The 22,430-nt window shown below is 47.6% G+C and overlaps 2 protein-coding genes across 4 annotated transcripts in view; one reads left to right on the forward strand and one right to left on the reverse strand.

Annotated features, from left to right (window-relative positions):
* Positions 1 to 354: 354 nt before the first annotated feature.
* Positions 355 to 12,311, reverse strand: LOC116358885 (phosphoribosyl pyrophosphate synthase-associated protein 2-like). Of its 3 annotated transcripts, XM_031811173.1 has the most exons (10): positions 12,261 to 12,311; positions 11,978 to 12,122; positions 10,626 to 10,780; positions 9,429 to 9,481; positions 9,287 to 9,353; positions 6,844 to 7,016; positions 6,622 to 6,737; positions 5,204 to 5,259; positions 3,972 to 4,102; positions 355 to 603 (listed from the first exon to the last, which is right to left on the reverse strand). In XM_031811173.1, the coding sequence occupies exons 3-10, from the start codon at positions 10,649 to 10,651 to the stop codon at positions 551 to 553; spliced, it is 675 nt and encodes a 224-aa protein (XP_031667033.1). In that variant the 5' UTR covers positions 10,652 to 10,780; positions 11,978 to 12,122; positions 12,261 to 12,311; the 3' UTR covers positions 355 to 550. The 3 variants fall into 3 exon arrangements, with proteins under 3 accessions (XP_031667033.1, XP_031667032.1, XP_031667034.1); XM_031811172.1 differs by having other exon boundaries at positions 11,978 to 12,292; XM_031811174.1 differs by lacking the exon at positions 12,261 to 12,311 and having other exon boundaries at positions 9,253 to 9,353; positions 11,978 to 12,229.
* A 350-nt stretch (positions 12,312 to 12,661) lies between these two features.
* The window catches only part of chtf18 (CTF18, chromosome transmission fidelity factor 18 homolog (S. cerevisiae)), a 61,300-nt gene continuing 51,531 nt past the window's right edge, over positions 12,662 to 22,430 (forward strand). Inside the window, 3 exon segments of the mRNA XM_031811171.1 lie at positions 12,662 to 12,968; positions 14,124 to 14,324; positions 14,428 to 14,545. Of these exon segments, the coding sequence (XP_031667031.1) occupies positions 12,881 to 12,968; positions 14,124 to 14,324; positions 14,428 to 14,545 (407 nt within the window). The 5' untranslated portion in view covers positions 12,662 to 12,880.

Consider the following 22,430-nt stretch of genomic DNA (forward strand, 5'->3'; position numbering starts at 1 on the left):
TCACTGTGAGGTCTACTACACCTGTTGTATTCATCATTTCACTGTGAGGTCTACTACACCTGTTGTATTCATCATTTCACTGTAAGGTCTACTACACCTGTTGTATTCAGCATTTCACTGTGAGGTCTACTACACCTGTTGTATTCAGCATTTCACTGTAAGGTCTACCTAGACCTTTTGTATTCAGCATTTCACTGTAAGGTCTACTACACCTGTTGTATTCAGCATTTCACTGTGAGGTCTACTACACCTGTTGTATTCAGCATTTTACTGTGAGGTCTACTACACCTGTTGTATTCATCATTTCACTGTGAGGTCTACTAAACATCTGCTGCACAAATACCGACAAACCAATGGCAATTAATTGTTTATTTTGGCAGAAAATAAACGTTCATATGTGTATGTGTGTGTGTGTGTGTGTGTGTAGTCTGTGTATGGTGTGTATCAGTCGTCAGCTCCTATGTTGTGGAACAGACAAGACATTGACTCTCCACAGTGGATCCTCCGTACAGCTTCAGACAGGATCAGAGAAACATCAACCGTCTTTATCTTACAGCACTGGAGCTTCTGGGACGAGTGGGGAATCGTGTTGGTTACCACCACCTAGAGAAGAGAGAGACAGAAACAGCGAGACAGACAGACGGGCAGAGAGACAGACAGACAGACGGGCAGAGAGAGAGACAGACGGGCAGAGAGAGAGAGACAGACAGACGGGCAGAGAGAGAGACAGACAGACGGGCAGAGAGAGAGACAGACAGACGGGCAGAGAGAGAGACAGACAGACGGGCAGAGAGAGAGACAGACAGACGGGCAGAGAGACAGACAGACAGACGGGCAGAGAGACAGACAGACAGACGGGCAGAGAGAGAGACAGACGGGCAGAGAGAGAGACAGACAGACGGGCAGAGAGAGAGACAGACAGACGGGCAGAGAGAGAGACAGACAGACGGGCAGAGAGAGAGACAGACAGACGGGCAGAGAGACAGACAGACAGACGGGCAGAGAGACAGACAGACAGACGGGCAGAGAGAGAGACAGACAGACGGGCAGAGAGAGAGACAGACAGACGGGCAGAGAGACAGACAGACAGACGGGCAGAGAGACAGACAGACAGACAGACGGGCAGAGAGACAGACAGACAGACAGACGGGCAGAGAGACAGACAGACGGGCAGAGAGAGAGACTAAATCAAGAGAATCATGAGAAAACTAAAAAAGCTCCAACTAGACAGACAGACCCTCCCCTCCGTTCCCCTCCCCTCCCCTCTGTTCCCCTCCCCTCCATTCCCGTTCCCATCGCCTCCGTCCCCTCCCCTCCGTTCCCGTCCCCTCCGTTCCCGTCCCCTCCGTTCCTGTCCCCGTCCCTCCGTTCCCCTCGCCTCCCCTCCGTTCCCGTCCCCTCTCCTCCGTCCCCTCCCCTCCGTTCCCGTCCCCTCCGTTCCCGTCCCCTCCGTTCCCATCCCCTCCGTTCCCGTCCCCTCCCGTTCCCCTCCGTTACCGTCCCCTCCGTTGCCCTCCCCTCCGTTCCCGTCTCCTACCCTCCGTTCCCGTCCCCTCCCGTTCCCCTCCGTTCCCTTCCCCCTCCGTTGCCCTCCCCTCCGTTCCCGTCCCCTCCCCACCCCCTCCTATCCTGTCCCCTCCGTTCCTGTTCCCCTCCGTTCCCCTCCCCTCCCCTCCATTCCGTCCCCTCCCGTTCCCCTCCGTTCCCCTCCATTCCGTTCCCGTTCCCGTTCCCCTCCGTTCCCGTCCCCTCCCCTCCCCACCCTATCCTGTCCCCTCCGTTCCCGTTCCCCTCCCCTCCGTTCCCCTCCCCTCCATTCCGCTCTTACCTGACTAATGAGACGGTAATGAGACCTGTTATCTACTGACCCAGAGTCAGATGAAGTCCTTTATCTACTGACCCAGAGTCAGATTATCTCCTTAGGGATACAGACTGACAGAGAGAGAGACGGTAATGAGGCCCGTTATCTACTGACCCAGAGTCAGATTATCTCCTTAGGGATACAGACTGACAGAGAGAGAGACGGTAATGAGGCCTGTTATCTACTGACCCAGAGTCAGATGATCTCCTTAGGGATACAGACTGACAGAGAGAGAGACGGTAATGAGGCCTGTTATCTACTGACCCAGAGTCAGATGAAGTCCTTAATCTACTGACCCAGAGTCAGATGAAGTCCGTTATCTACTGACCCAGAGTCAGATGAGGTCCTTTATCTACTGACCCAGAGTCAGATGGGGCCCTTTATCTACTGACCCAGAGTCAGATTAACAGGGAACTGTGTGTCTCCAACAGGGAACTGTGTGGTGTGTCTCTAACAGGGAACTGTGAGTCTCTAACAGGGAACTGTGTGTCTCTAACAGGGAACTGTGTGTCTCTAACAGGGAACTGTGAGTCTCTAACAGGGAACTGTGTGTCTCTAACAGGGAACTGTGTGTCTCTAACAGGGAACTGTGTGTCTCTAACAGGGAACTGTGTGTCTCTAACAGGGAACTGTGTGTCTCTAACAGGGAACTGTGTGTCTAACAGGGAACTGTGTGTCTCTAACAGGGAACTAACCTACCCAACCCTGCCTTTAGGGAACTGTGTGTCTCTAACAGGGAACTGTGTGTCTCTAACAGGGAACTGTGTGTCTAACAGGGAACTGTGTGTCTCTAACAGGGAACTAACCTACCCAACCCTGCCTTTAGGGAACTGTGTGTCTCTAACAGGGAACTGTGTGTCTCTAACAGGGAACTGTGTGGTGTGTCTCTAACAGGGAACTGTGTGGTGTGTCTCTAACAGGGAACTGTGTGTCTCTAACAGGGAACTGTGTGTCTCTAACAGGGAACTGTGTGTCTCTAACAGGGAACTGTGTGTCTCTAACAGGGAACTGTGTGTCTCTAACAGGGAACTGTGTGGTGTGTCTCTAACAGGGAACTGTGTGTCTCTAACAGGGAACTGTGTGTCTCTAACAGGGAACAGTGTGTCTCTAACAGGGAACTGTGTGTCTAACAGGGAACTGTGTGTCTCTAACAGGGAACTAACCTACCCAACCCTGCCTTTAGGGAACTGTGTGTCTCTAACAGGGAACTGTGTGTCTCTTTCAGGGAACTGTGTGTCTCTAACAGGGAACTGTGTGTTTCTAACAGGGAACTGTGTCTCTAACAGGGAACTGTGTGTCTCTAACAGGGAACTAACCTACCCAACCCTGCCTTTAGGGAACTGTGTGTCTCTAACAGGGAACTGTGTGTCTCTAACAGGGAACTAACCTACCCAACCCTGCCTTTAGGGAACTGTGTGTCTCTAACAGGGAACTGTGTGTCTCTAACAGGGAACTGTGTGTCTAACAGGGAACTGTGTGTCTCTAACAGGGAACTAACCTACCCAACCCTGCCTTTAGGGAACTGTGTGTCTCTAACAGGGAACTGTGTGTCTCTAACAGGGAACTGTGTGGTGTGTCTCTAACAGGGAACTGTGTGGTGTGTCTCTAACAGGGAACTGTGTGTCTCTAACAGGGAACTGTGTGTCTCTAACAGGGAACTGTGTGTCTCTAACAGGGAACTGTGTGTCTCTAACAGGGAACTGTGTGTCTCTAACAGGGAACTGTGTGGTGTGTCTCTAACAGGGAACTGTGTGTCTCTAACAGGGAACTGTGTGTCTCTAACAGGGAACAGTGTGTCTCTAACAGGGAACTGTGTGTCTAACAGGGAACTGTGTGTCTCTAACAGGGAACTAACCTACCCAACCCTGCCTTTAGGGAACTGTGTGTCTCTAACAGGGAACTGTGTGTCTCTTTCAGGGAACTGTGTGTCTCTAACAGGGAACTGTGTGTTTCTAACAGGGAACTGTGTCTCTAACAGGGAACTGTGTGTCTCTAACAGGGAACTAACCTACCCAACCCTGCCTTTAGGGAACTGTGTGTCTCTAACAGGGAACTGTGTGTCTCTAACAGGGAACTGTGTGTCTCTAACAGGGAACTGTGTGTCTCTTACAGGGTAGTTCAGGTAGACCTCCGGTGGTTCTGACTGTCGGAGGAGAGTGCCGTCCGTCCAGCAGGTCCGTCTCTGCATCTCCGTGGATCACAGCAATAGACACACGCAACCTCTCGGCGAGGGACTGGGCCCTAGACAACAGAGACAGACACAGAGACAGACTTGTGTAGTGTGTTAATTCATAGTGAACTTAAGAAATGAGCGTCAGGGTAACTCACCTCTTAGAGACACAGAGACAGAGACAGAGAGACAGAGACAGAGAAATGAGCATCAGGGTAACTCACCTCTTAGAGACAGAGAGACAGAGACAGAGAGACAGAGAAATGAGCGTCAGGGTAACTCACCTCTTAGAGACAGAGAGACAGAGACAGAGAGACAGAGAAATGAGCGTCAGGGTAACTCACCTCTTAGAGACAGAGAGACAGAGAAATGAGCGTCAAGGTAACTCACCTCTTAGAGACAGAGAGACAGAGACAGAGAGACAGAGAAATGAGCGTCAGGGTAACTCACCTCTTAGGGACAGAGAGACAGAGAAATGAGCGTCAAGGTAACTCACCTCTTAGAGACAGAGACAGAGAGACAGAGACAGAGAGACAGAGAAATGAGCGTCAGGGTAACTCACCTCTTAGAGACAGAGACACAGAGACAGAGAAATGAGCGTCAGGGTAACTCACTTCTTAGAGACAGAGAGACCGAGAGACAGAGAAATGAGCGTCAGGGTAACTCACCTCTTAGAGACAGAGAGACAGAGACAGAGAGACAGAGAAATGAGCATCAGGGTAACTCACTTCTTAGAGACAGAGAGACAGAGACAGAGAGACAGAGGAATGACTGTCAGGGTAACTCACTTCTTAGAGACAGAGAGACAGAGACAAAGAGACAGAGAAATGACTGTCAGGGTAACTCACCTCTTAGAGACAGAGACAGAGACAGAGAGACAGAGAAATGAGCGTCAGGGTAACTCACCTCTTAGAGACAGAGACAGAGAGACAGAGAAATGAGCGTCAGGGTAACTCACCTCTTAGAGACAGAGACAGAGAGACAGAGAAATGAGCGTCAGGGTAACTCACCTCTTAGAGACAGAGACAGAGACAGAGAGACAGAGAAATGAGCGTCAGGGTAACTCACCTCTTAGAGACAGAGACAGAGAGACAGAGAAATGAGCGTCAGGGTAACTCACCTCTTAGAGACAGAGACAGAGAGACAGAGAAATGAGCGTCAGGGTAACTCACCTCTTAGCGGAGGACGGTGATTTGGCCACGATAACGGCATTATGGTAGTCTGGAATCTACAGGGAGACAACAAGGAGTTATGGGTAGTGTAGTTTGGAATATACAGGGAAACAACAAGGGGTTGTGGGTAGTAGAGTCTGGAATCTACAGCTTAACTCCTCCTGTATGTACTGGGGGGTTGTGGGTAGTGTAGTCCTCCCTCCTGTATGTACTGTAGTAGGAAGGGGTTGTGGGTAGTGTAGTCCTACCTCCTGTATGTACTGTAGTAGGAGGGAGTTGTGGGTAGTGTAGTCCTACCTCCTGTATGTACTGCAGTAGGAGGGGGTTGTGGGTAGTGTAGTCCTCCCTCCTGTATGTACTGTAGTAGTAGGGGGTTGTGGGTAGTGTAGTCCTACCTCCTGTATGTACTGCAGTAGGAGGGGGTTGTGGGTAGTATAGTCCTCCCTCCTGTATGTACTGTAGTAGGGGGTTGTGGGTAGTGTAATCCTCCCTCCTGTATGTACTGTAGTAGGATGGGGGGTGTGGGTAGTGTAGTCCTACCTCCTGTATGTACTGTAGTAGGATGGGGGTTGTGGGTAGTGTAGTCCTACCTCCTCCGGTATGTACTGTAGTAGGAGGGGGTTGTGGGTAGTGTAGTCCTATCTCCTCCTGTATGTACTGTAGTAGTAGGGGGTTGTGGGTAGTGTAGTCCTATCTCCTCCTGTATGTACTGCAGTAGGAGGGGGTTGTGGGTAGTGTAGTCCTACCTCCTGTATGTACTGTAGTAGGAGGGGGTTGTGGGTAGTGTAGTCCTACCTCCTCCTGTATGTACTGCAGTAGTAGGGGGTTGTGGGTAGTGTAGTCCTCCCTCCTCCTGTATGTACTGTAGTAGGAGGGGGTTGTGGGTAGTGTAGTCCTACCTCCTCCTGTATGTACTGCAGTAGGAGGGGGTTGTGGGTAGTGTAGTCCTACCTCCTGTATGTACTGTAGTAGGAGGGGGTTGTGGGTAGTGTAGTCCTACCTCCTCCTGTATGTACTGTAGTAGGAGGGGGTTGTGGGTAGTGTAGTCCTACCTCCTGTATGTACTGTAGTAGGAGGGGGTTGTGGGTAGTGTAGTCCTACCTCCTCCTGTATGTACTGCAGTAGGAGGGGTTTGTGGGTAGTGTAGTCCTACCTCCACCTGTATGTACTGCAGTAGGGGGGGGGGGGGTTGTGGGTAGTGTAGTCCTACCTCCTCCTGTATGTACTGTAGTAGGAGGGGGTTGTGGGTAGTGTAGTCCTACCTCCTCCTGTATGTACTGCAGTAGGAGGGGGTTGTGGGTAGTGTAGTCCTACCTCCTCCTGTATGTACTGTAGTAGGAGGGGGTTGTGGGTAGTGTAGTCCTACCTCCTCCTGTATGTACTGTAGTAGGAGGGGGTTGTGGGTAGTGTAGTCCTACCTCCTCCTGTATGTACTGCAGTAGGAAGGGAGAAGCTCTCAGGTTGTCTACTGGGATGTTGAAGAAGCCCTGAATCTCCTTCTGATGAAGATCCACAGTGATGAGATGGGTCAGACCTACACACACACACACACACACATACGTACGTACGTCAGACCTAACACAGTGTAGATGAACCGTTATCTCCAACACATTCGATTGAAACATAACGTGTTGTCTCACCTGCCCTGCACATCAGAGAGGCGATCAGCTTACAGACGATGGATCCCCGTTTCCTCATCTTACACTGTTTACTGTAGGGTAGGTACGGCAGCACGCCACACACACTCCTCGCACACGCCGTCACACACCCATACGCCATCACACACAGCTCCATCAGGCACCGGTTCACATCCCTGCACACACACACACACAGTTTACTGTTACAGTAACACAAATACACAGAGAGAGGGAGAGCTCCATTGATAGAAGAATTTGAATATTTAAAGTAGTGACTAAAGTATTCCACCCTGAATCTGTAGAACTGGTGTACACCAGGTGTATCCTGTTATAAACTGACGGTGTACACCAGGTGTATTCTGTTATAAACTGACACCAGGTGTATCCTGTTATAAACTGACGGTGTACACCAGGTGTATCCTGTTATAAACTGACAGTGTACACCAGGTGTATCCTGTTATAAACTGACGGTGTACACCAGGTGTATCCTGTTATAAACTGACGGTGTACACCAGGTGTATCCTGTTATAAACTGACAGTGTACACCAGGTGTATTCTGTTATAAACTGACACCAGGTGTATCCTGTTATAAACTGACGGTGTACACCAGGTGTATCCTGTTATAAACTGACGGTGTACACCAGGTGTATTCTGTTATAAACTGACACCAGGTGTATCCTTTTATAAACTGACGGTGTACACCAGGTGTATCCTGTTATAAACTGACAGTGTACACCAGGTGTATTCTGTTATAAACTGACACCAGGTGTATCCTGTTATAAACTGACGGTGTACACCAGGTGTATCCTGTTATAAACTGACGGTGTACACCAGGTGTATCCTGTTATAAACTGACGGTGTACACCAGGTGTATCCTGTTATAAACTGACGGTGTACACCAGGTGTATCCTGTTATAAACTGACGGTGTACACCAGGTGTATCCTGTTATAAACTGACGGTGTACACCAGGTGTATCCTGTTATAAACTGACGGTGTAGACCAGGTGGACCCTGTTATAAACTGACGGTGTACACCAGGTGTATCCTGTTATAAACTGACGGTGTACACCAGGTGTATCCTTTAATAAACTGACGGTGTACAACAGGTGTATCCTGTTATAAACTGACGGTGTACACCAGGTGTATCCTGTTATAAACTGACGGTGTACACCAGGTGTATTCTGTTATAAACTGACACCAGGTGTATCCTGTTATAAACTGACAGTGTACACCAGGTGTATCCAGTATAAACTGACGGTGTACACCAGGTATATGCTGTTATAAACTGACAGTGTACACCAGGTGTATCCTGTTATAAACTGACGGTGTACACCAGGTGTATTCTGTTATAAACTGACACCAGGTGTATCCTGTTATAAACTGACAGTGTACACCAGGTGTATCCAGTATAAACTGACGGTGTACACCAGGTATATGCTGTTATAAACTGACGGTGTACACCAGGTGTATCCTGTTATAAACTGACGGTGTACACCAGGTGTATCCTGTTATAAACTGACGGTGTAGACCAGGTGGACCCTGTTATAAACTGACGGTGTACACCAGGTGTATCCTGTTATAAACTGACGGTGTACACCAGGTGTATCCTTTAATAAACTGACGGTGTACACCAGGTGTATCCTGTTATAAACTGACGGTGTACACCAGGTGTATTCTGTTATAAACTGACACCAGGTGTATCCTGTTATAAACTGACAGTGTACACCAGGTGTATCCAGTATAAACTGACGGTGTACACCAGGTGTATCCTGTTATAAACTGACGGTGTAGACCAGGTGGACCCTGTTATAAACTGACGTGTACACCAGGTGTATCCTGTTATAAACTGACGGTGTACACCAGGTGTATCCTTTAATAAACTGACGGTGTACACCAGGTGTATCCTGTTATAAACTGACGGTGTACACCAGGTGTATCCTTTAATAAACTGACGGTGTACACCAGGTGTATCCTGTTATAAACTGACGGTGTACACCAGGTGTATCCTGTTATAAACTGACGGTGTACACCAGGTGTATTCTGTTATAAACTGACACCAGGTGTATCCTGTTATAAACTGACAGTGTACACCAGGTGTATCCTGTTATAAACTGACGGTGTACACCAGGTGTATTCTGTTATAAACTGACACCAGGTGTATCCTGTTATAAACTGACAGTGTACACCAGGTGTATCCAGTATAAACTGACGGTGTACACCAGGTATATGCTGTTATAAACTGACAGTGTACACCAGGTGTATCCAGTATAAACTGACAGTGTACACCAGGTGTATCCTGTTATAAACTGACTGTGTACACCAGGTGTATCCAGTATAAACTGACAGTGTACACCAGGTGTATCCTGTTATAAACTGACTGTGTACACCAGGTGTATCCTCTTATAAACTGACTGTGTACACCAGGTGTATCCTTGTATAAACTGACGGTGAGATGGTCTGGATGATGTAGACGTCTTTCCCTCTGACCGACTCCTGGATCTGGATACGCGTTTCTATGGAGACAAAAGGTCAGGTCAGGGGTCACACAGAACCATTACCATCATCCTCCTCCTCCTCCTCTTCCTCACCTCCATTAGAATCCTGGTAGACTTCAGTCTTGCCCAGCTCTACTCCCAGTCTCCTATAGACAGACAGGTTAGGGTTAAGGAGGCTCCTATAGACAGACAGACAGGCAGGCAGACAGACAGACAGACAGACAGACAGACAGACAGACAGTCAGGCAGGCAGGCAGGCAGGCAGGCAGGCAGGCAGGCAGGCAGGCAGGCAGGCAGACAGACGTGTTATATAATATTCAACTACAGTCTCCTACCAGAGGGAAAGGCAACATGCTATTCAACTACAGTCTCCTACCAGAGGGAAAGGTAACATGCTATTCAACTACAGTCTCCTACCAGAGGGAAAGGTAACATGCTATTCAACTACAGTCTCCTACCAGAGGGAAAGGTAACATGCTATTCAACTACAGTCTCCTACCAGAGGGAAAGGTAACATGCTATTCAACTACAGTCTCCTACCAGAGGGAAAGGTAACATGCTATTCAACTACAGTCTCCTACCAGAGGGAAAGGTAACATGCTATTCAACTGTGTAATGTAGAACAAGCATGTCTATCTGACATGTAGTAAGAGGGAATCATGCCCGCTCTAGTCAAGGCGTTTCTATCTGACGTGTAGTACGAGGGAATCATGTCTGCTCTAGTCATGGCGTTTCTATCTGACATGTAGTACGAGGGAATCATGTCTGCTCTAGTCAAGGCGTTTCTATCTGACGTGTAGTACGAGGGAATCATGTCTGCTCTAGTCATGGCGTTTCTATCTGACGTGTAGTACGAGGGAATCATGTCTGCTCTAGTCAAGGCGTTTCTATCTGACATGTAGTAAGAGGGAATCATGCCCGCTCTAGTCATGGCGTTTCTATCTGACGTGTAGTACGAGGGAATCATGTCTGCTCTAGTCAAGGCGTTTCTATCTGACGTGTAGTAAGAGGGAATCATGCCCGCTCTAGTCAAGGCGTTTCTATCTGACGTGTAGTAAGAGGGAATCATGTCCGCTCTAGTCAAGGCGTTTCTATCTGATGTGTAGTAAGAGGGAATCATGTCCACTCTAGTCATGGCGTTTCTATCTGACGTGTCCGCTCTAGTCAAGACGTTTCTATCTGACGTGTAGTAAGAGGGAATCATGTCCACTCTAATCAAGGCGTTTCTATCTGCAACAGCCCTGGTGTAAACTGGAACATCTGGAAGGTGGGTGTGGTCTATTGACTCACTCTGCGATCCTATTGGCCAGCTCCATACAAGAGGGTGAGGAGTTAGCGGAGAACAGGACCAATCGGTCCTTTAGTTTGTCTACATTGGTCTTAGCCCCTCCCTCTGGGGGCGTGGCCAACCCCTGTCTGGGCTGCCACACTTCAGTGAGACCTTCCTGGAAAACACACAACATTATTACCACACAAATCACATTTAATTTGCCAAATACAACAGTGAAATGCTTACTTACAAGCCCTTAACCAACAATGCAGATTTAAGAAAACAGGGTTAGGAAAATAAATTACAGTTTTAAAAAATATGTTTGTTTTTTAAATCGCACAAATCGGGTTTTGCTCAGTGGGCGAAACACTGTCTTGAGTGGGTTTCAGTACCCAAGAGGTTACATTAGCAGACAACCATGAACCTGCTGTAAAAACATTCACACAGAAACCCTAATCACTTCACCTCTGTGTCCAGTAGCTTCCTACTGTAGCTACCTGTCCTCCAAGTCATCCTCCAGGTATTTCGGATTCAGAACAGCAGAGTAACGACAACATGTAAGACGAAGATAAACTAGCTAGTACTAGTAAGTAGTTAACTAACTAATGAACTAACTCTCTCCTCTACAGCTTGGTCCTGGCCCCCCCCTCCCCCATGGGTGCACGTTTTGGTATTTACCCTAGTCCTGGGCCCCCCTCCCCCATGGGTGCACGTTTTGGTATTTACCCTAGTCCGGGGCCCCCCTCCCCCATGCACGTTTTGGTATTTACCCTAGTCCGGGGCCCCCCTCCCCCATGCACGTTTTGGTATTTACCCTAGTCCTGGGCCCCCCTCCCCCATGGGTACACATTTTGGTATTTACCCTAGCACTACACAGCAGATTCAAATCATCCAAGCTTGATGATGAGTTGGTTCATTTGAATCTGCGGTGTCGTGCCTAGGGGCAGGGGCCCCAGGAGTTTGGTCTTCCGGTACCTTACCTGGTGGTTACCATGGTGACACCGGGGATGGGATCACCTGGTTGCTCAAGCACTTCCTGATAGCTAACGTTGTCTAGCAACAAACTAAGGAGTAAATGTTATTACATACTAAACCACTTATATTTATAAATGTTTCAAAGTCTAAACTAACAAGAATATAACTAGCTACACTTTAATTGAGAGAGATTTTTTTTAGGGGGTTTTAAGTTATCCAAGGTAAAAGCCGCTAGTTGTTGCTGACAGTTTCGTGATGAGCTGAACTCGTTACGGGTTATTACCCCAGCGGTTTATCCCGTACTTCACCGTTTATACTATTAGATGTGTCCAGGTTGCGATGCTTTGGGTCCTGACAGACAATATAAACAACGTCGTTATCGAATTAAATCTCTCACCAGTTTGCTTTCGGTGGTCAACAACAAGTCAACTCTGGAGACATGAGTTGTGTTGACAGCTGTTTAGTAGACAGACACGAGTAGCACCGTCACCCAGCGGTAGAGTTTAACCTCACACGTTTTATCCTCTCCACCTGAAGTCTTTCTGTTTTCACAAGAAACGTATGTTATTATTATTATTTTTTAGAGAGATATTGTGTGAGAAATGATCAGCAATATTTTAACTCTGGTTTTATCCGTAGTAGTGTAGAATTATTTTTATTATTCTGCTGCTCAAACTAACATGGTCCGACCGGATACGGAAGCACCCCCCGGAACATGAATATCTGGATCAGAGAGTTTCTAAACCAAGAGGCGCAATATTTTGAGACTTCCGGGAACACTTGTGAAATAGATCAATAAGAGAAATGAACAATTCTTCCTTATTAGTTGTTAATTTTCCTTAAATCTAAAAGGCACAATCTAGATTCAAGCCAATGTTTTAAGTAGTTGAACATGTTATTACTCCAACTTCGTGAAAAATGATAAATTGACACTTTTTCATTTTCGGCAGAAACAACTTTATATCACAAAAGTGTGGACTTTGATTTTTGACTGGCTGCACATGCGCAGTTTGGCGTGACGTCGCCCTAACAGCGCCTACAAATGGAATTGGTTGATTTCTATTGGACAAGCAGCTTAGTCTTTGTCTGGATCATCCAATCACAAGCGAGAAAACAAAATTAACCCGGAAATAGTTAACCCAAAGAGTTTACCGCGAAATTGAGCAGACAGACGGGGACGGGAGAAGACAAAAAACGAACAAACACGGAACCGACTGAAAAAGTAGTATTGCATAGATATTATTATCATATTATACACCCCGGCTGTCCGGTACATACCGGTCAACTTGACTGACTACTAATGGACGAGTATGACGAGATGTTCGGGATAGAGGACGAGTATGAACAACAGTTCGCTGATGAGCTTGAGGTCCTGGCTGAGATGGACTGTGAGTTGTAGGCTAGTTAGATGGATAAAAGTTAGTCTGGTCAAGATAAAAAAAATATCTTACTTATTAATAGTCTTCTTATTAAACCGACTTTTCCAAGCGCGGGTCGATTTGTTTCTTTCTCACCTGGTCGTCAGGTGATAACTCAGAACGGGCAGTAGGCTATAGCAGCGTTTTGAAAAGTCGCTTTATAGGGTCGTCAATAGTTCAAAATGTATTTGTCACATGAGCCGAGTACAACAGGTGGAGTAGACCTCACAGTGAAATGCTGAATACAACAGGTGTAGTAGACCTCACAGTGAAATGTTGAATACAACAGGTGTAGACCTCACGGGTGAAATGCTGAATACAACAGGTGTAGTAGACCTCACAGTGAAATGCTGACTACAACAGGTGTAGTAGACCTCACAGTGAAATGCTGAATACAACAGGTGTAGTAGATCTCACAGTGAAATGCTGAATACAACAGGTGTAGTAGACCTCACAGTGAAATGCTGAATACAACAGGTGTAGTCTCTGATGTGTGTCTCTCTGTCTGTGTATTCTGATGTGGTTGTGTGTGTGTCTCTCTGTCTGTGTATTCTGATGTGTGTGTGTGTCTCTCTGTCTGTGTATTCTGATGTGTGTGTGTGTCTCTCTGTGTGTGTATTCTGATGTGTGTGTGTGTCTCTCTGTGTGTGTATTCTGATGTGTGTGTGTGTCTCTCTGTGTGTGTATTCTGATGTGGTTGTGTGTGTGTCTCTCTGTCTGTGTATTCTGATGTGGTTGTGTGTGTGTCTCTCTGTGTGTGTATTCTGATGTGTATTCTGATGTGTCTGTATTCTGATGTGTGTGTGTGTGTGTCTCTCTGTGTGTGTTTGTGTATTCTGATGTGTGTGTGTGTGTCTCTCTGTGTGTGTGTGTGTGTATTCTGATGTGTGTCTCTCTGTGTGTGTATTCTGATGTGTGTGTGTGTGTCTCTCTGTGTGTGTGTGTGTGTATTCTGATGTGTGTCTCTCTGTGTGTGTGTGTGTGTATTCTGATGTGTGTCTCTCTGTGTGTGTGTGTGTGTGTATTCTGATGTGTGTCTCTCTGTGTGTGTATTCTGATGTGTGTGTGTGTGTCTCTCTGTGTGTGTGTGTGTGTATTCTGATGTGTGTCTCTCTGTGTGGTCAGTTAATCCAGCTCCTTCCACTAAGCGGTCAGAGTTCCGGAAGCAGAAGCCTCAGTCGTTCCAGGAAGCCATCACCGCTGGTGACCAGCCACTCAGGAGCCAATCACAGGCATCGTCAGAACGGAGCCTCGGCCAATTGGAAGGCCCGTCTGTGGCGTGTGACGGAGAGGACATAGAACACCTGCTGGCGGACGAGCCAATCAGTGAGTAGCTCTTCCCTCTTCTCTGCCGTTAGTGTGATGACGTGAGGGAGAGAGAGAGTACTGTGGTGTCTCTTGTCGTTGATGTATTTGTATCCGTGTGTAGCTCCCAAGGCTAAGCGTCTGAGGCAGGATGTGGCTAAGAAGCTGTTTGAGGTGTCTCAGGTTGATGACATCACCCCCCCGTCGTCTCCAGAGGAGTTCCATCGAACCCCGAGCAGCAGGTAGGACCGTAGGATCATAGGTTATACTGGAACCAGCTGACCAGCCCTCTAGTAACCCACTAGTACATCAACTAGAACCAGCTAACAGCCCTCTAATAACCCACTAGTACATCAACTAGAACCAGCCCTCTAATAACCCACTAGTACATCAACTAGAACCAGCCCTCTAATAACCCACTAGTACATCAACTAGAACCAGCCCTCTAATAACCCACTAGTACATCAACTAGAACCAGCCGACCAGCCCTCTAATAACCCACTAGTACATCAACTAGAACCAGCCCTCTAATAACCCACTAGTACATCAACTAGAACCAGCCCTCTAGTAACCCACTAGTACATCAACTAGAACCAGCTGACCAGCCCTCTAATAACCCACTAGTACATCAATTAGAACCAGCCGACCAGCCCTCTAATAACCCACTAGTACATCAACTAGAACCAGCCCTCTAATAACCCACTAGTACATCAACTAGAACCAGCCGACCAGCCCTCTAATAACCCACTAGTACATCAACTAGAACCAGCCCTCTAATAACCCACTAGTACATCAACTAGAACCAGCCCTCTAATAACCCACTAGTACATCAACTAGAACCAGCCCTCTAATAACCCACTAGTACATCAACTAGAACCAGCTGACCAGCCCTCTAATAACCCACTAGTACATCAACTAGAACCAGCCCTCCAATAACCCACTAGTACATCAACTAGAACCAGCCCTCTAATAACCCACTAGTACATCAACTAGAACCAGCCCTCTAATAACCCACTAGTACATCAACTAGAACCAGCCCTCTAATAACCCACTAGTACATCAACTAGAACCAGCCCTCTAATAACCCACTAGTACATCAACTAGAACCAGCCGACCAGCCCTCTAATAACCCACTAGTACATCAACTAGAACCAGCCCTCTAATAACCCACTAGTACATCAACTAGAACCAGCCCTCTAATAACCCACTAGTACATCAACTAGAACCAGCCCTCTAATAACCCACTAGTACATCAACTAGAACCAGCTGACCAGCCCTCTAATAACCCACTAGTACATCAACTAGAACCAGCCCTCTAATAACCCACTAGTACATCAACTAGAACCAGCCCTCTAATAACCCACTAGTACATCAACTAGAACCAGCCCTCTAATAACCCACTAGTACATCAACTAGAACCAGCCCTCTAATAACCCACTAGTACATCAATTAGAACCAGCCGACCAGCCCTCTAATAACCCACTAGTACATCAATTAGAACCAGCTGACCAGCCCTCTAATAACCCACTAGTACATCAATTAGAACCAGCCGACCAGCCCTCTAATAACCCACTAGTACATCAACTAGAACCAGCCCTCTAATAACCCACTAGTACATCAACTAGAACCAGCCCTCTAGTAACCCACTAGTACATAAACTAGAACCAGCTGACCAGCCCTCTAATAACCCACTAGTACATCAACTAGAACCAGCCCTCTAATAACCCACTAGTACATCAACTAGAACCAGCTGACCAGCCCTCTAATAACCCACTAGTACATCAACTAGAACCAGCCCTCTAATAACCCACTAGTACATCAACTAGAACCAGCCGACCAGCCCTCTAATAACCCACTAGTACATCAACTAGAACCAGCCGACCAGCCCTCTAATAACCCACTAGTACATCAACTAGAACCAGCCCTCTAATAACCCACTAGTACATCAACTAGAACCAGCTGACCAGCCCTCTAATAACCCACTAGTACATCAACTAGAACCAGCTGACCAGCCCTCTAATAACCCACTAGTACATCAACTAGAACCAGCCGACCAGCCCTCTAATAACCCACTAGTACATCAACTAGAACCAGCCCTCTAATAACCCACTAGTACATCAACTAGAACCAGCTGACCAGCCCTCTAATAACCCACTAGTACATCAACTAGAACCAGCCCTCTAATAACCCACTAGTACATCAACTAGAACCAGCCCTCTAATAACCCACTAGTACATCAACTAGAACCAGCCCTCTAAAAAGAGACCAAGGTGTCTTTATTTAGACAGTGAGTCAATGCTGAGACCAAGGTCTCTGTTCCAGATAAGTCCTGTACAGCACCACAATACACATTAAACTACAATAAACACATTAACCTACAATAAACACATTAACCTACACATTCATGTTAGCGGTTGACCTATATTAGGGCCGATTTTAAAGTTTTCATATCAACCGTGAATCGGCCTATTTGGACACTGAGCACTGACTGCGTGGCAGGCTGACTGCCTGTTACTCCATGTGGAGACTGCATGGCAGGCTGACCACCTGTTACTCCCCGAGGAGACTGCATGGCAGGCTGACCGCCTGTTACTCCACGAGGAGACTGCGTGGCAGGCTGACCACCTGTTACTCCCCGAGGAGACTGCATGGCAGGCTGACCGCCTGTTACTCCACGAGGAGACTGCTGACCACCTGTTACTCCACGAGGAGACTGCTGACCACCTGTTACTCCACGTGGAGACTGCGTGGCAGGCTGACCGCCTGTTACTCCACGAGGAGACTGCGTGGCAGGCTGACCGCCTGTTACTCCACGTGGAGACTGCGTGGCAGGCTGACCACCTGTTACTCCACGTGGAGACTGCGTGGCAGGCTGACCACCTGTTACTCCACGAGGAGACTGCGTGGCAGGCTGACCGCCTGTTACTCCACGAGGAGACTGCCTGGCAGGCTGACCACCTGTTACTCCACGAGGAGACTGCTGACCACCTGTTACTCCACGAGGAGACTGCGTGGCAGGCTGACCACCTGTTACTCCACGAGGAGACTGCGTGGCAGGCTGACCACCTGTTACTCCACGAGGAGACTGCTGACCACCTGTTACTCCACGAGGAGACTGCTGACCACCTGTTACTCCACGAGGAGACTGCCTGGCAGGCTGACCACCTGTTACTCCACGAGGAGACTGCGTGGCAGGCTGACCACCTGTTACTCCACGAGGAGACTGCGTGGCAGGCTGACCACCTGTTACTCCACGAGGAGACTGCGTGGCAGGCTGACCACCTGTTATTCCACGAGGAGACTGCGTGGCAGGCTGACCACCTGTTACTCCACGAGGAGACTGCGTGGCAGGCTGACCACCTGTTACTCCACGAGGAGACTGCCTGGCAGGCTGACCACCTGTTACTCCACGAGGAGACTGCGTGGCAGGCTGACCACCTGTTACTCCACGAGGAGACTGCGTGGCAGGCTGACCGCCTGTTACTCCACGAGGAGACTGCTGACCACCTGTTACTCCACGTGGAGACTGCGTGGCAGGCTGACCACCTGTTACTCCACGAGGAGACTGCCCGGCAGGCTGACCACCTGTTACTCCACGAGGAGACTGCCTGGCAGGCTGACCACCTGTTCCGCGAGTGCAGCGTCAAAAGGACCTTGGCGAGTTGCCAGCTAGCATTAAACTTATCTTGTAAAATACCATCAATCTTCACATAATCACTATTTAACTACACATGGTTGATGATATTACTAGGTTATCTAGCTTGTCCTGCGTTGCATATAATCAATGCGGTGCCTGTTAATTTATCATCGAATCACAGCCTACTTCAACTTCGCCAAATGGTCGATGATTTAACCAAAGCGTATTCTGGGGGAAAGCACAGTCGCTGCATGTACCTGACCATAAACGCCTTTCTTAAAATTAATACACAGAAATATATCATTTTTTAAACCTGCATATTTAGTTAAAATAAATTCATGTTAGCAGGCAATATTAACTAGGGAAATTGCGTAACTTCTCTTGCGTTCAGTGCAAGCAGAGTCAGGGTATATGCAGCAGATTGGGCCGCCTGGCTCGTTGAGAACGGTGTGAAGTCCATTTCTTCCTAACAAAGACCTTAATTCATTTGCCAGAATTTTACGTAATTATGACGTAACATTGAAGGTTGTGCGGGATGCCACCCAATGTAACATCAAAATTTAGACAGGGATGCCACCCAATGTAACAGCAATATTTAGACAGGGATGCCACCCGTTCGATAAAATACAGAACGGTTCCGTATTTCACTGAAAGAATAAACATTTTGTTTTCGAAATGATCATTTCTGGATTTGACCGTGTTAATGACCAAAGGCTTGCATTTCTTTGTGTTTATTATATTATAATGTCTTGATCCAGTTCAGGAAGTAAGCTCCTAATGTCCAGATGTGTCTGCATAGCCCAGACCTGGATGTAATTCAGTTCAGGAAGTAAGCTCCTAATGTCCAGATGTGTCTGCATAGCCCAGACCTGGATGTAATCCAGTTCAGGAAGTAAGCTCCTAATGTCCAGATGTGTCTGCATAGCCCAGACCTGGATGTAATCCAGTTCAGGAAGTAAGCTCCTAATGTCCAGATGTGTCTGCATAGCCCAGACCTGGATGTAATCCAGTTCAGGAAGTAAGCTCCTAATGTCCAGATGTGTCTGCATAGCCCAGACCTGGATGTAATTCAGTGCAGGAAGTAAGCTCCTAATGTCCAGATGTGTCTGCATAGCCCAGACCTGGATGTAATCCAGTGCAGGAAGTAAGCTCCTAATGTCCAGATGTGTCTGCATAGCCCAGACCTGGATGTAATTCAGTTCAGGAAGTAAGCTCCTAATGTCCAGATGTGTCTGCATAGCCCAGACCTGGATGTAATCCAGTTCAGGAAGTAAGCTCCTAATGTCCAGATGTGTCTGCATAGCCCAGACCTGGATGTAATTCAGTTCAGGAAGTAAGCTCCTAATGTCCAGATGTGTCTGCATAGCCCAGACCTGGATGTGATCCAGTTCAGGAAGTAAGCTCCTAATGTCCAGATGTGTCTGCATAGCCCAGACCTGGATGTAATCCAGTTCAGGAAGTAAGCTCCTAATGTCCAGATGTGTCTGCATAGCCCAGACCTGGATGTAATCCAGTTCAGGAAGTAAGCTCCTAATGTCCAGATGTGTCTGCATAGCCCAGACCTGGATGTAATTCAGTTCAGGAAGTAAGCTCCTAATGTCCAGATGTGTCTGCATAGCCCAGACCTGGATGTAATTCAGTTCAGGAAGTAAGCTCCTAATGTCCAGATGTGTCTGCATAGCCCAGACCTGGATGTGATCCAGTTCAGGAAGTAAGCTCTTAATGTCCAGATGTGTCTGCATAGCCCAGACCTGGATGTAATTCAGTTCAGGAAGTAAGCTCCTAATGTCCAGATGTGTCTGCATAGCCCAGACCTGGATGTAATCCAGTTCAGGAAGTAAGCTCTTAATGTCCAGATGTGTCTGCATAGCCCAGACCTGGATGTAATTCAGTTCAGGAAGTAAGCTCCTAATGTCCAGATGTGTCTGCATAGCCCAGACCTGGATGTAATCCAGTTCAGGAAGTAAGCTCCTAATGTCCAGATGTGTCTGCATAGCCCAGACCTGGATGTAATCCAGTTCAGGAAGTAAGCTCCTAATGTCCAGATGTGTCTGCATAGCCCAGACCTGGATGTAATTCAGTGCAGGAAGTAAGCTCCTAATGTCCAGATGTGTCTGCATAGCCCAGACCTGGATGTAATTCAGTGCAGGAAGTAAGCTCCTAATGTCCAGATGTGTCTGCATAGCCCAGACCTGGATGTAATTCAGTTCAGGAAGTAAGCTCCTAATGTCCAGATGTGTCTGCATAGCCCAGACCTGGATGTAATTCAGTTCAGGAAGTAAGCTCCTAATGTCCAGATGTGTCTGCATAGCCCAGACCTGGATGTAATTCAGTGCAGGAAGTAAGCTCCTAATGTCCAGATGTGTCTGCATAGCCCAGACCTGGATGTAATTCAGTGCAGGAAGTAAGCTCTTAATGTCCAGATGTGTCTGCATAGCCCAGACCTGGATGTAATCCAGTTCAGGAAGTAAGCTCTTAATGTCCAGATGTGTCTGCATAGCCCAGACCTGGATGTAATTCAGTGCAGGAAGTAAGCTCTTAATGTCCAGATGTGTCTGCATAGCCCAGACCTGGATGTAATCCAGTTCAGGAAGTAAGCTCTTAATGTCCAGATGTGTCTGCATAGCCCAGACCTGGATGTAATCCAGTTCAGGAAGTAAGCTCTTAATGTCCAGATGTGTCTGCATAGCCCAGACCTGGATGTAATTCAGTTCAGGAAGTAAGCTCCTAATGTCCAGATGTGTCTGCATAGCCCAGACCTGGATGTAATCCAGTTCAGGAAGTAAGCTCCTAATGTCCAGATGTGTCTGCATAGCCCAGACCTGGATGTAATTCAGTGCAGGAAGTAAGCTCTTAATGCCCAGATGTGTCTGCATAGCCCAGACCTGGATGTAATTCAGTGCAGGAAGTAAGCTCCTAATGTCCAGATGTGTCTGCATAGCCCAGACCTGGATGTAATCCAGTTCAGGAAGTAAGCTCCTAATGTCCAGATGTGTCTGCATAGCCCAGACCTGGATGTAATCCAGTTCAGGAAGTAAGCTCCTAATGTCCAGATGTGTCTGCATAGCCCAGACCTGGATGTAATCCAGTTCAGGAAGTAAGCTCCTAATGTCCAGATGTGTCTGCATAGCCCAGACCTGGATGTAATCCAGTTCAGGAAGTAAGCTCCTAATGTCCAGATGTGTCTGCATAGCCCAGACCTGGATGTAATCCAGTTCAGGAAGTAAGCTCCTAATGTCCAGATGTGTCTGCATAGCCCAGACCTGGATGTAATCCAGTGCAGGAAGTAAGCTCCTAATGTCCAGATGTGTCTGCATAGCCCAGACCTGGATGTAATCCAGTTCAGGAAGTAAGCTCTTAATGTCCAGATGTGTCTGCATAGCCCAGACCTGGATGTAATTCAGTTCAGGAAGTAAGCTCCTAATGTCCAGATGTGTCTGCATAGCCCAGACCTGGATGTAATCCAGTGCAGGAAGTAAGCTCCTAATGTCCAGATGTGTCTGCATAGCCCAGACCTGGATGTAATTCAGTGCAGGAAGTAAGCTCCTAATGTCCAGATGTGTCTGCATAGCCCAGACCTGGATGTAATCCAGTTCAGGAAGTAAGCTCCTAATGTCCAGATGTGTCTGCATAGCCCAGACCTGGATGTAATCCAGTGCAGGAAGTAAGCTCCTAATGTCCAGATGTGTCTGCATAGCCCAGACCTGGATGTAATCCAGTTCAGGAAGTAAGCTCCTAATGTCCAGATGTGTCTGCATAGCCCAGACCTGGATGTAATTCAGTGCAGGAAGTAAGCTCCTAATGTCCAGATGTGTCTGCATAGCCCAGACCTGGATGTAATCCAGTGCAGGAAGTAAGCTCCTAATGTCCAGATGTGTCTGCATAGCCCAGACCTGGATGTAATTCAGTGCAGGAAGTAAGCTCCTAATGTCCAGATGTGTCTGCATAGCCCAGACCTGGATGTAATTCAGTGCTGGAAGTAAGCTCCTAATATCCAGATGTGTCTGCATAGCCCAGACCTGGATGTAATCCAGTTCAGGAAGTAAGCTCCTAATGTCCAGATGCATCATCCCAAGCCCTTTACGGTTTGTTTAGTCACATGGAAACTCCAACTCAAACAAAGCTACGTCCAATAGGTGGTTTCAGGCCCTGTCTGATGGTTGGTATTGATCTGTCCCAATAGGTGGTTTCAGGCCCTGTCTGATGGTTGGTGTTGATCTGTCCCAATAGGTGGTTTCAGGCCCTGCCTGATGGTTGGTGTTGATCTGTCCCAATAGGTGGTTTCAGGCCCTGTCTGATGGTTGGTATTGATCTGTCCCAATAGGTGGTTTCAGGCCCTGTCTGATGGTTGGTGTTGATCTGTCCCAATAGGTGGTTTCAGGCCCTGTCTGATGGTTGGTGTTGATATAGTTGGTTTGACTATCAGATTGCGTAGATCTAGATCATAGATATATAGATGCATAGATCTGCCCCATTCAGTCTATCCGTAT

This window comes from Oncorhynchus kisutch, unplaced genomic scaffold (assembly GCF_002021735.2).
Source record: "Oncorhynchus kisutch isolate 150728-3 unplaced genomic scaffold, Okis_V2 Okis01b-Okis20b_hom, whole genome shotgun sequence".
Lineage (NCBI taxonomy): Eukaryota > Metazoa > Chordata > Actinopteri > Salmoniformes > Salmonidae > Oncorhynchus > Oncorhynchus kisutch.